The sequence below is a fragment of the Sceloporus undulatus genome, chromosome 4, assembly GCF_019175285.1.
Source record: "Sceloporus undulatus isolate JIND9_A2432 ecotype Alabama chromosome 4, SceUnd_v1.1, whole genome shotgun sequence".
Classification (NCBI taxonomy): domain Eukaryota; kingdom Metazoa; phylum Chordata; class Lepidosauria; order Squamata; family Phrynosomatidae; genus Sceloporus; species Sceloporus undulatus.
Window position 1 is genome coordinate 47941529 of NC_056525.1, and position 14131 is coordinate 47955659.

The 14131-nt window shown below is 41.3% G+C and overlaps 1 protein-coding gene across 11 annotated transcripts in view; it reads right to left on the reverse strand.

Annotated features, from left to right (window-relative positions):
• Positions 1-14131, reverse strand: part of SYCP1 (synaptonemal complex protein 1) — a 79281-nt gene that overhangs the window by 31430 nt on the left and 33720 nt on the right. For 10 of the 11 annotated variants that reach the window (XM_042462063.1, XM_042462064.1, XM_042462058.1 and 7 more), the window contains 5 exons: positions 13785-13901; positions 12324-12428; positions 5422-5525; positions 4345-4462; positions 1515-1585 (listed from right to left, as the gene is read on the reverse strand). In XM_042462063.1, coding sequence (XP_042317997.1) covers positions 1515-1585; positions 4345-4462; positions 5422-5525; positions 12324-12428; positions 13785-13901 — 515 coding nt within the window. The remainder of the gene's footprint in view (positions 1-1514; positions 1586-4344; positions 4463-5421; positions 5526-12323; positions 12429-13784; positions 13902-14131) is intronic. The other variant, XM_042462065.1, reaches the window with a different exon arrangement.

Genomic DNA, 14131 nt, shown 5'->3' on the forward strand with positions numbered 1-14131 from the left:
AAGGACACCTCGCAGCGGCGGGGAGGGGGAGAAAGGGGCCGCTTGGCCTCTTTCTCCCTTGCTTCGCTGGGCGCAGCCGTCTGAAGGCTGCGCCCAGCGAAACAAAGCAGCGCCGCAGACCAGGAAGGAGCTCAAAAACGGAGCTCCTTCCTGGTCTGCGGAAAGGGCGCCCTAGGCACCCTGCCGCAGATTGAGGACGTCACGTCCGTGCCGCCCCGTCTAGAGGTGGCGTGGCCGTGACGTCCTCAAGGCAGCGGCCGTATGGAAGGGCCGCCGCCATTTAGTGCGTGACGAGCACGCACTAGGGTTAGGTCGGTGCGGAAGCACCACCCTTTTGTAACCCTAGTGCGTGCTCGTCACGCACTAAAGTGCCGGTCTGTAACCGGCCATAGTGTTCACTGCAAGGTGCATGTACTCAAGTCCTCTGATTTCAATATCTCTTGATCAGCTGGTGTGAGGGAATAACCCACTAATTGCAGATTGCTCCATCAGTCAGCCTTAGGAAAATGCCTTACATTTCAACTCTAAAAGTCTTTTCACACTACACAATTATAGCACGGTGATTCCACTTTAATTGCCACAACTGCATCCTATGTGACCCTGGAAGTTTAGGATGTGTTATTTAGAATTCTCAGCCAGAGTGATCTAGCACTACATCAAACCACAGATCACAGAATTCCATAGGATGCAGTCATGGCAGTTAAAGTGGAATCAGTGCTCTAATAGTGTGTTGTCAAAGTGCTTAAAGTCCTACTGATTAGGGGCAGCTCTAGTTCCTACAGCTGTGCAACCATAATTTTCAATACTGTAACTATAATATTTAATTGCAGTCAGCCCTTGACGTTCATGGGTTTAACATTTGTGGTTTTGATTATTTGCTATGTTAAGCCTGCATGGGCATGCATTCTTATTCCTCATCCTGGGAGCCCAGGAAGGAGGGAGCAGCCAGGAAGTGTGCACGCACTCTTCTACTGCCTCCACTCTCATCTTTTAACTGGCTCAAAGAGGCCAATCAAAGGACAGGAGGGGGAGGCAAGAGAAGCAGGCACATGCATTCCTATTTTACCCCCAGTCCCATCCTTTAATGGCTCAGTGAAACCAATTAAAGGACAGGAGGGGGAAGTAAGAGAAGCAGGTGCATGTGCTCCTTCCCCCCTCCCATCCTTTAATTGGTTTCTATGTTGTGGAGTTATTTTCTGTTTTTTCCGCTTTTGTGGGAGTCTTGTGCCCCTAACCCCTGCAAAAGTAGAGGGTAGATTGTAGAAGCCATAAATCATTACATTAATTTCATTACACGATAGAATGACAATTATTTTAAAATTAAAAGATGTTTTGTAAATGCTAAAAGGTAAATTTGAATACAGGATCCATCTTGAACTGATTTATTGTCACCCACTAGGCCAGATTATGTTGTCAAAAGGGACATTATTGTGCAAGAATAAATTATAGGGGATTAGCATGTTTCCTGAAAAAGCAACATTCTAAAGTAAAATTCTTTTCACATTATTTCTTGCCTTAAGTGGTTGTTAGTTTTTTTCAGGTTTTCTGTTTGCTTTTCAGCGTTTTCTCTCATTTTTTTCTGATCCTGAAAAAAATTACAATCTCTTAGACAAAATGCACAAATAGTACGAAGTGCAACACAAGTCATAATATTTAAATGGTCACAAATGGAACAGTGAACAGAATTTGTTTTTTTAGGCTGCAATATTATAAACACATATTTGAAAGTACATACCATTGACTAAAGTATTCATGTTAAAGTATTCATAGGCTGTCTTTTCATGGCACTGTCATCACAAGGCAGAATACACAAGATACATTATTGTATACCAAAGACATCAAAACTAATGTCTCAGAAAAAGCATGTTGCTTGTCTTTAACTCTGATTCTTCAATGGGTTATATCTGTGCTCATGTAATTTGGTCTTTCCCCTGTACAGAGACACAACTGAAATGCTGCAGGGCTGAGTAGCTTTAGTAAGAATCCCACCCTTTCATCTATCACTGCACAGTTCTAGCATGCCAAAAACTGTTCCTTCTCAGTTCTGCAGTTCACTACATGCAGAAGAGCTAGAGTTGCAAAAAGGGGAGGAGGGCAGGTTGTGTGAGTCTGCTTTTTCCCTTCAAAATCTCTGTGCTTCACACAACTGTGTAATTAAATACTATCAGGGTAGGAGACAGAAATGTATGTCTTTCCTAAAAATTTTATTTATTTTTTTTATTTATTTAGGTATTTATTTATTTAGGTATTTATATCCCACCCTTCAGCCCTAAAGGCTCTCAGAGCAGCTTACAATTATTATTATTTTTTAAAAATTAGACAGTTCCCTGCCCTCAGGCTTACAATCTAAAAGACACGAAACAAAAGGAGAAGGGAATGGTGGAGGCAAAGGGGATGAGGTTCTTCTCTCCCTCTGAGGCCTGGACCAAGGCAGATGGATTGGAGGGAGGGCTCTTCCTTCTTCCAGGCTAGCCCTGTTGGAACTGGACCTGCCTAGCGAACTCCCTCTCAGACCAGCGGATGGCAGTTGTGGAGGGCTGAGCCTCCTTCCTTCAGGCTAGCCCTGATGGAGCTGGACCTGCCTGGCAAACTCCCTCTCAGGCCGGCGGATGGCAGTTATGGAGGGCGGAGTCTCCTTCCTTCAGGCTAGCCCTGATGGAGCTGGACCTGCCTGGCAAACTCCCTCTCAGGGTGGCGGATGGCAGTTATGGAGGGCGGAGTCTCTTTCCTTCAGGTTAGCCCTGATGGAGCTGAACCTGCCTGGCGAACTCCCTCTCAGGATTCAAAATAAAGTTGAATCCTTGATTCACCAGGCCTTGTTTTCTAATTTCTCCTAGAGTTACAGTGGAAGAAAATTTTCCTTTGAGAGAAGAAGAATGTGTTCCTTTCTGAAGATGCTGAAAGTGCCATAGGAACTGCTAATACTCTACAAGTGTTTTCTGTGACTGAGCTGGATACTCAAGGTGTTAATTCTGAGATAGGTGTTGCTGGCAATCGTCCTGAAGTATCGCGATGTGATAATTTTTTTGATAACCATCTTGAGGGAGAGAGAGGCAGGATAGCTCCAAGAAGCCAAGTCCTCCCTCCAGTCCATCTGCCTTGGTCCAGGCCTCGGAGGTAGAGAAGACTGCTGGGCCTCATCCCCTCCCCACCACCATTCCCTTCTCCTTTTGTGTTGTGTCTTTTTAGATTGTAAGCTTGAGGGCAGGGAACCGTCTAATTAAAAAGATTGTATGTACAGCGTTGTGTAAATTTACAGTGCTTTATAAATAAAGGTTAATAATAAATAATAATAATAACTGAAGACAAAATCAGCTTACCTGTGATTAGTAATTGTGTAAATAATTTTGTAAGTGGTGACATTTTACAAATGGATACTGGCACTGTAAAGAGGTTTATTCTGTGCAAACTGAAAGTTATATTTCCACCTATATAGTCATAGGCTGTAAATGCAGTTACAAAGGGGCTGTGCAGACCACCCCTATGCCAGATCAAGGCCATGACAACCACAGGCTGCAGCCCCGATCTGGCCTTTCCATGGCACAAAAAGGAGCTGCAAAAAACGGCTCCTTTTTGCACCCTGGAACGGGTGCCATAGTTGCAGTTGCCGTGGCTTTATGGCACTCTTTTGGCCCTGCGTCATGTAGATGAAGCGCCAGGGGAGTGTCGTGATGCCATGAACACCCCGACTCCACCCCTAGGCTGGCTAAAGATGCCAGTCAGCACAGCCCCAAAGTCTCGGTCTCTGAGGCTTGAAACCTCTAAAATAGGGCAGATCTTGCCTAAGCAGAAAAAATGCAAGGAGTGGATGTCAGAAGAAATCTTTCTACCACACAGGAAATATTTTCTGGAAATGATTTCAGAAAAGCCCATGACAGATAGGATAGCAAAGAGGGATCAAAGCCTTCAAAGAGAGAGGATACTTTTAAAGAAATACTGTATGAAATAAGACAAATAAAACAGAAAGGAATTTCTGGAATTCTTGCAGTGGATGAAAAGGATCTAAAAGTTACCAGCTTTGGCACTCTAGAGCACTGCATTTTGAAGGGAAAGGATGGAGTTCCTGCAAAAGCTGCTCAGCTCTGGAACATTCAGACTGAGGCTCTGTGCATACACAAGACCCAATTGTATTAAGTGCAGAGACCATGGAGAAGTTGAAAAGTAGCAGCATAAAATCAGTGTTACTGAAATTCAGTTTTGAAATAGTAATTTTATGACCTATTTGAAGAAATGCACTATAAAATGCAAATATTATAATAATGTAAAAAATGAAAATATAAAAAGCATTTTTTTTAAATTAACAACCAAGAAATCAAAGTAAAAACTAGGAAATCCAAAACTTGCCTTAAGAGCTTCTTGAAGCTTTCGAAGCTCATTAAGCAGATTATTATTTTCTGTTGTAATGTTTTCTTTGTCCATCAAGAGATTGTCCCAATCCATATTTAGTTGCTTGTTCTTTAATCTAGTAAAGTAATAAAATAGTCTTAGAAAAAATTGTTTTACATTTTTCAAATTTTCTTCTTAAAATTACTCCATTATGTGGAGTGGATTAACATAGGGAGTGGAATCTTAAGGCCATTTGAAATCTGATTGACAAGTCATAGGATGGGCAGAGGTGCTGCTTTGGCAGTTGAAAGGAACTCTACTGGGGCGCCCTCAACAAACCCATAGAAAGCTCTGTGGACACAAATGTACCACCTGTGGAAGGGCCTAAGTCATGACATTCTATGGGTATGTGGGCATGGCCTTGATTCAAAGGATGAAAACAACTGGGAAAGAGCAGGAACGCTATGGGATATATATATATATATATATATATATATATATATATATATATGGGCAGGCAGAGCTAGTAAAAAGGTCTTCCCTAGCAATTCTAGCAAGTTCCAAAGTTATCAGCATAGGGTTATAATGAAAACAAAATTGAAAAGTCAGTTGTGAAAGCACAAACTGTATACTGCATCCTTAAAAGTAACATACTTTTAGAAATCAGAATATCACCAAATTCTTTTTTTTTTCCCCCATTCTGGATTTAACTGTACATCATTACTAGTTTTAAAACAATGGATGTGTTAGATTTTTTAGTAGATAGGAAAAGTCCTGTGGCAAATTTATATTAAATTTATATGTGAGTAAGTGAGCTATTGCCTGTAACATACATAAAAAGATACTATCATATGTTTCCATTTTTACAGGGTCTGTTGTGAGATTTTGTGTCAAGAACTACTAAATCAAAATGAAACATTGCTGTTAATATCAATGCACTGGATCAATCACATATTTAACACATTGCACTTTGCATAACAATTTTGGTAGACTGCTAGATTCCCTTCACATCAAAACAAACAATATTAAATTAATCAGCCTTTATAAACAATATTGCTCGTTTTAAAATACAATGGTATACCAGTTTAAACATACGTTTCTTTTTCAAGTTCTGCTTTCACTGTTCTAAGTTGTTGTAAGCAATTTTCATTATTTTCATATGCACCAGATAACTGCATTTCCAAATCATGTATTTCTTTCTGTAGATAAAAAATTTTTTAAATATATATTTATTATGTATGATTTCCAAGAAACAGACAATACAGTTGCCAAATAAAAAATAAATTGCTTTCAACACAACTACTATAAATCATATTGTTCTGAACCCTTCTGAGTATGTGTTAATATTTAAATATTGAGAGCACATATTGATAAAACTAGTCACATTTCCCCTTCATTTCATTGCAGAAGGTCTTAACGATACACGAACTACCCCCTCTACTGGATCAAAGCTTTTAAAGTGCAATTTGCAGTTTCCTCCTTTGATTTTAAAGAAGTTAACAGTAGTAGTTGTTACTGGGGGTTAGAATCAGACCAGGATCATGGCTCTGTTGGGGAAGAAGGTTAACTCATGTAGTTTTTTCTTATTAAAATCTCTCCTGAATCCTGCTTTTTGTCTCACAAAAGAATTGCATGAGGAAAGGTTAATGTGCTCCCCATGTTTTAGTTCTGACCTGATCCACTACCACAGCTCCTAGTAAGACACTGACCACATCTAATTGCTTAAACAAACTCTATACATATTTTGTTCACAAAAAGATATATATGACATAACATGGTCCATAGGTATGATGAGAAACATAGCCAGTTTGGGTCAGCCCTATATAAATAGCATTACTCCAAAAAAGAGATAAATCAGCAAACCACTTTTATGGCAGGATCTGTCAGATTCTTGACAACCATTGGCAACAATCTTTGATAATTTCTGGAGAACAAGCGAAGTCCCCACAGACTGGAAGAGAGCAAATGTTGTCCCCATCTTCAAAAGGGGGGAGGGGAGGGGCAGGGCGGGGACAGGAAAGAGGAACCAAATAATTACAGTTTAGTTAGCTTGACATCAATAGCAGGAAATATTCTAGAGAAGATAATGAAAGAGACAGTCTGTAGCCACTTTGAAAGGAATGTCACGATCACTAAAAGTTCTGCAATGAGCCCAAGATTGCATATTGTGCCTTTCACCCAGGCAAAAGTAGACATTGGGAGTGTTAATCTTGCCAGGGGATTTTTGCCCCACTTGGTAAATGAGGAAAATGCTGTGGATGTAGCGTAACTTGATTTTAGTAAGGCCTTTGAGGCCTGCAAAGAAAAAAGCTCATAAAATGTGGACTAGACAATGCAGCTGTCAGGTAGTAGTTGATTAACTGAACCCACCAAAGGATGTGCACCAAAGGCTCCTCTTCATCCAGGAGACAAGTGACTAGTGGGGTGTCACAGGTAAACAACCTCTAGGGATAGCCATGTTGGCCATATAGCAAATCCAATAACATCCAAATAATGATACCTTTATTGGGCCAACCAAAATGCACAATTACATGTTGCAAATTTCAAAATCACACTGGCTTCATCAGGCAAACAGGAGAAAGAAACTGAAGATGTTAGTCATAGGCCTGCATTTTCTGTAGCCACTTTGAAAGGAATGTCATGATCACTAAAAGTTCTGCAATGAGCACAAGACTGCATATTGTGCCCTTCACCCAGGCAAAGTAGACATCAGAAGTGTCCGCACACTCGATGCCGTGACCCCATCCCCATGGTGCCATTTTGGCACGTGCCCATTTACACGCTGTACACCAAGATGATGCCACTCTGGCGCAGCACCCAAACAGCACAGAGCGAAAGGGGCATCATAATGGTGCACTATGACACACCTTCCAGGGAGCAAAAAAGATACCACTTTTTGCAGCTTCTTTTTGCTACCTCTGTAGGCTGCTGCGTGCGGTTGCCGCGACCCCAATCCAAATGCTGCCAGAAAAAGGACGCCTTTGCTGCCGCCACAGGACTTTCCAGTGCTCCTTTTTGTGTGTGTCATCTGGATGCCATACCAAAGGAGCGCCGTGATACCGCCCACTATGCAGTCGGGTGCATGACCCGATGCCAGTGTTAGGACAGTGTCAGGGCGTGTGTTGTGTGGCTGCCATGCCCCCACTCTGTCCCGAGGCCAGCGTATAACACCGCCTGTTCAGCCCCTTAGTCATCAGCAAAGGCTTTCAACTTATACTGCTGTCCTTTTATTTGTATTCCTCTGATATCCGTATCTTCCCTTATTTTATTGTTAAGGATTTCCATCACCATAATGAACAAAAGTGGAGATAATGGACATCTTTGCCTAGTCCCTTTCTGTACAGCCTGTCTTTTTAATGTATTTGTGTTTCTTTCTTGCCCCTGAAGAAGACCTTCCCTCAGTGAAGCTAAAATGTACTGGCCATTTTAAAAATACTGAATAACAGTTGACCATCTCAGAGTACATGGAGCTTGTCTCCTCAGTTTTCTGCTTTTCAATGTGCTCAATTTGATCATCTTTGGCTCCAGGGAGATTTCCAACTTTATCTGCTCAAGAACCCACATGTTTATCTTTTTAGCTGTCCACAGTATCTTCAGCACACTTCTCCAGTACCACATCTCAAATGACTTGATTTTCCTCTTACTTACCTTCTTTACTGTCCAGTTCTCACATCTATACCTAATGATGGGTGGAAAATGGACTGGACGAGTCTAACTTTGGTGTTCAGTTGTATATCTTTACTCTTTAGGATCTTGTCTACTGCCTTCATGACTGCCCTTCCCATTTCCACTCTCCTTCTGATTTCCTGACTGCAGTCTTCATTCTGATCCATGTTTGATCCAAGCTACAGGAACTCAATTTCCTCATTGTCTAAGTTGAATTTATGTAGTTCCTCTGTGGTCATTATTTTTGTTCTCTTATGTTCAGCATTAAGTCTGCCTTTTCACTTTCTTCTTTCACCTTCCTTAGTAACTGTTTGAAGTCCAGAATCAGCCAACAAAGGCTGATAAATCTGAAGAATGTGGTTACTAACAATGCTGCTGCAGTGGCTGACGAAAAGGAACTACAGTCATCCCTCCATATTTGTGGCTTTCATATTTGCGGATTTAATTATTCATGGATTTCATTAATATGTTCTCTCTAGGACTGTCTAGATCCTCCAGTGCAACTCTGTGGTCAACTTTAACTAAAAGTTGCACTGAAAAAACATTTGTAGCTACTCCAGTGCCATTCTATGTTCAGTGTATGTTGGACATTGACCACAGAGTTGCACTGAAGGACCTAGAGATTCCTAGAGAGGTGTCCTCTCAGGTAAAAGCAGTGTGTTTGTTATTTGCGGTTTTTCCATATTCACGGGGATCTAACCCTAGCAAATATGGAGGGACAACTGTAGTGGTTTTGGTGGAAAGCCCCTTATATAGAGGTGCTAGAGGTGGACAAGGCTACCATCAAAAGCTTATGTAAAGCTCTAGAACAGCGGTTCTCAACCTGTGGGTTGCGACCCCTTTGGGGGTCAAATGATCCTTTCACAGGGATTCCCTAAGACCATCGGAAAACACATATTTCCTAAGGTCTTAAGAACAGAGACACCACAATTTTATAGTTGGGGGTCACCATAACATGAGGAACTCTATTAAAGGGTCATGGCATTAGGAAGGTTGGGAATCACTGCTCTAGAAGGTTCCAAAAGATGCACTGCACAGACACAGAATAACTCATTTGTGTGAGTCACAGGCGGGTTACAAACCGCCATAAAGTACGCGCTCCGCACGTACTAGGGTTAGGAAGGGCTGTATTAGGGTTAGGAAGGTTCTTACCTTCCTGACGGCCCTTCCTCCCAGTACGCACAGAGCGCGTACTTTTTTGTGGTGCCCATCCACATGGGCGCCGCCATGTTGACGTACTGGACGCTGTGCGTCCAGACGTGTCGCGGCGGAAGTGACGTTGCGAGGGCGCACTCCACCCCTCGCGGCGCCACTTCCGCGTTCAAAAAAGGAGCGGCATTTCGCTGCTCCTTTTTTGCTGCGCAGGGAAGCCTCGCGGTCTGGCAGCTGGGGCTTCCCTGCGCAGCGAATGGCGGCGGCGGGAAAACGGCCCCTTGAGGGCCGTTTGTAACCCGCCACAGAGACCATGAAGAAGAATTGAACAATCCCTCACCATTGCATGGGAGGTCCTTAATCCACCTTCTGGGGTCATTAGATATGTCAGCTGAGTGTACCCAAACATATCTCCATGGAGTAACAGAACCTGACATCACCTTTTCAGCAGTCTGTGACATGCTTGGCTGACTCTATCTGTTGTGCCATAAATTTGGTTTTCTTGTAATAGTAAAGTTGCAACATTTTTCTTGTCATTAGATGAGTATGAAATGACTGCAAGGATTTTGTTCCACAGAAATTGTTTGTTCAGTGACATACACACTTGGAAGTTTGAAATTCAAAGTGCCAAAGCAGAAGGTGAATAAAATCAATGACCATCAACCATCCTCTTCCCCTCTCTGTCTGCTGGTGTAGTATGGACTTTATTACCACCTTTCATTTCCACAATGAAACTTCCACAATGAGAGAATTAGGCACAGGATGTGTAGATAAGAAAGCTGCACTTTTTCTGGATCATATCCAATTGTTGCAGATGATAGGATAAAGGAGGAAAGAACCAGGTTTAAACTAACACTGCTTAATTATCTTCTTTAAGGCTGGTAGAAGTATAAAGTCTTGCAAATTACACACCCAAAAATAGGATCGGCAACTGGAGCTGGTGAGACAGTGATATTCAGACCCAATGACTTAGCCATGGATAGTACCAGAGCCTCAGGAGAAAACAGTATAACAGAATCAATGAACTCTGTATTAGAGAGAACAGGTTAATGGTGAAGGTGAGGAAAGGGAGGAAGATGCTGAATTTATAATCTTAATTAAAGGTGTTTGCCTGATGTTAAGTATCAGTTCGAGCATACTGGACTAGAAAAGACAGTATTGGTGCAGAAAGTTATGAAGAAAAGGACAGAGATGGAAGAAGCAATGGTCTGACTAACTGTCATTGGTAGCATACTAGGAAGCACTGTTAAATATACAGTGGCAAATGATCATGTAAGTGCTGTGAACAGAAAAAAAGAGACAAATGTGGCGTTGTTGAAGATGGCCTTTGTGGAGTAACTGTAGGTTTTGGAGATAGTGTAGGAGATTGAACTGACAGTGTAGCTGTAACATGGGAACATGAGGATGGTGAAGCAAACTACATGGTGACCACCATGACCTGCTACAATACTGAGATCAACTATGGTATCATGGGTAATCTAAGTGAGGCAAGCAAAGAAGACCAAATTTATGATGATGGTATCAGTCTCTATGAGAGGATGAGTAAGACCAGTAAGATGCTGGCAATTGTGGAGTAAGCAATATTGACAATTCAGTTGCTCCAAGAGTTTCAGATGACTATTAAACTTTTGCTGACCTGAGACTACTAGACTTTTGATTCCTGATATTGTCGGCTCAAGAGACATTATTGAAGGGACTTCCTTCCTCACAGTTGAAGACTCAGAAGATAACTCTAGATTTAGATTTCTATTTTTCTCTTAATTGTGAATGCTTCTTCTTCTTCTTCGGATTGAGGGGAAAAGAAATTGCAATGCTGAGTTTTTAGAACTGGAGTGAACATGTTGAGCCTCTATCACATTAGACCCTGCAACAATCACAGAAAGGGATGCGATCTCATCTGTAGCTGTAGAGTTGCTGTAAGTCAAATCCAACAAGACCATATCACAGCAAGAATCATACACAGTACTGTCAAAGATTGTCCCAAAAATGGACTTAGCAGTCACTAGGCAACTCTGATGGTACTGCAAAAGCAGTAATCACAACAGATGATACTGTAGGTGTTACCACTGTTAACAAAGGCAGGATACAGATCGCCCCTTTGGGGTGGCCTACACCCACCCCTTTCCCCGACGGATTGGGGCCTCAGTGGCCACAGCGGCAGCCCCAGAGGCCCCGATCCGTCGCTTTTCCAGGCTGCAGTGAAACGTCAAAAATCCGCTTCCCTGTGGCCTGGAAAGGGGTGTCCTTGGGGCTTCATGGGACAGCGGCGGGGAGAGAGAGATAGGGGCCTTTCTCTTTTGTATTGCTGGTGCAGCCATGTAAAGGCTGCACCAGCGATACAAGCAGCAGAAGGAGCTCTGTTTCGGAGCTCCTTCTGGCGCCACTTAAAGGGCACCACAAGCGTCCTGCAGCAGCGTGTGGGCATCATGCCTGCGCTGCTCTGTTTGGAGATGGCGTGGCCATGACGTCATAATGGCGGCGCCCATATAGACAGGGCGCCGCCATTACAATGCCACAGTTCGGCTCAGGCTTGCATCCTTCCAAGGTCGCTAAAATGAGTACCCAGCTTGATGGAAGCAATTAGATTACAGTTGTAAACCGCTTAGAGACTGCTTAGTTCAGTATGAAGCGGTATATAAATGAAGCTGCTATTGCTATTGCTATGTTAGTCTGTTTTAGCCCCCCCCCCCAAAAAAAAAGTGGGGGGGGGAATCTTCTATCAACTTTCTGACTGATTATTTTTAGCATAAACTTTCATGGATTTCAGTCTGCTTCCTCAGTGACACTGTTGGGGTAGAATGTAAATGTGTTTTATTTCCTATTAAGAAAGCAATTTCATAGCTACCTTTGAGTTTTAAAACTCTGGGGTGATATTTAACTAGTGGCAGCCCAAGGTCTCTCATGCCCAAAGGTAGGATGAAAAATGCTATTGACACCACAGGTGACAGGCAAGCAACACAAAGTATATGTTTTTCTTCAAATGCAGTCCTCTGGGAGGCCATGGCAGCCAATAAGATTCCATAGACAGGTGATGAGAATGGAAAGTGCCTAACCTTGCCTGATGAAAGGGCTAGTTCTGCACTGAGGGTACTAAGTATGTAGGCAGAAAAGATACAGACGGTTAGGGGAAAGGATTATATGCAGCTTCTGTTTCAAAATATACATAACAGTCTACATACCTCTCTGATCTGAACAATATCCCTTTGTTCTTTTTCTCTTTTTTGTAATTTCTCAAAGGTCTTCTCAAGAACTTGTTTTCCATCTAAAAGCTCTTGGAGTTGCACCTGTTTAAAATTGTTAGTAGTGATGCTCAAAATTAAGTCAGTCACTAATGGAATAGAATTAGAGTTGAAAATATCTCCACAGGATTACATTTCAATCATTTTTTAAATAATAAAGCTCTGGAATGGTGTTAGACAAGCAGAATAAAACAGTCAGAATTTATATTCTTCAGTGCCACAATACACTATGAATAAGCCACCATTGTGAGGGCAGAATAACTACTTACAAATCAGTTGGTCTCAAGGGCACTACAATATCTCTTTGCATACCTACAAATCTGATTTTGTTATTGTAAAACACGTTGGAAACCAATACAATAATTATAGTGTATAAATATTTTAAAATAATTAAATAAGACTGTGTGTGAGAGAGATTATGTACTACAGAGTCCAATTTGAAGAAGGATTTGATCAACTCTTTACTTTTAATCCGAGTATCACTTGTTCACAATTGGGTGCTAGGATCCCTCTACTGGCATATTACTGCAAATTGCACTGCACCAGTGTCTAAGGTGACCCAAGTCTGATACTGATAAAGTGACAATCCTGAGACAGATATAACTTCTTTGACTGATTAGTTATTTATATATACCCCAATCATTGGCTGATCAGTTGTTTATATATACCTCAGTCACTGGTAAATTTTATAAAAATGTATTCTGCTTTTACAGAAGAACAGGCCTCTTTGATTACCATTTTTAGGCTGGACAACAAAGCACACTGATGCAATAAAGAATAATATCCATCACACTTCAACAGTGGCCAATGTTATGGAACAGAAATGGGGATACTCACAAGAAGACTACTTCTGGAGTCACCCCTACAAATCAGGATAATTACAGAAAGAATTACGCATAAAACATAATTTCTATCTGTAAAACAGGGTTTAAATTACCTGGTGTAATTTCTCACTCACTGTGCAGTTACACACTGTGAACTTTAGCACAGATTCAGTTACTGTGTGAGACTAAACAGGGGCAACAAAAATCCTATAGTATCATTCCAAGGTACTTTTCTAAGAAAATACATACTGTCCAATTCTCCTTTGTACACATATCTTGTAGAATATCTACGGTGCTTCCAGATAGAGGACTCTTACTGGTGAGAAATGAAATCTATTATATATCTAATCCTTCTTTTCCTTAATGTATTTTCTCTAGTAGGAGGAAAGATGGAAGAGGAATTTGAAAAGGCTGCAAATGGAAGATTATGTCTTCTGGACCTTCCATAGTTTTCTCCGAATGAGACACTCAGACACTCAGACTGTACAGTAAAAGACTCATCTGGAAGCACCCTTCAATATATTGTAAATGTTTTCCATCTGTGTTTAAGTTGAAAATGAAAACAGAATAGTCTAACCTTCATGATGGAGTCATTAGAATTTCTACTTTCTTTTTCTTTCATTAAGAGAATACATTCAGATTGTGCACATTCTAATTGATGCTTCAAATCTTTTTGAACTTCATTTGAACTTTCCTGAAGTGTAAAGATATTTGAACACCATTTTGTAATAAAGCATATCCATTGTATTTAAAAGCAATTATATAAAATGAATTTCTTATCAATACATAACAACTGTTAACTTGCAGAATAATCAAAGATCATGAAATCATGAGAGAAATAATTATTTTGACAGCAATGCAATAAACAGCTAATAGAGTAGAGGCAGGTAAAGTACAATCCTCCAGATGTTGCAGAACTGCACC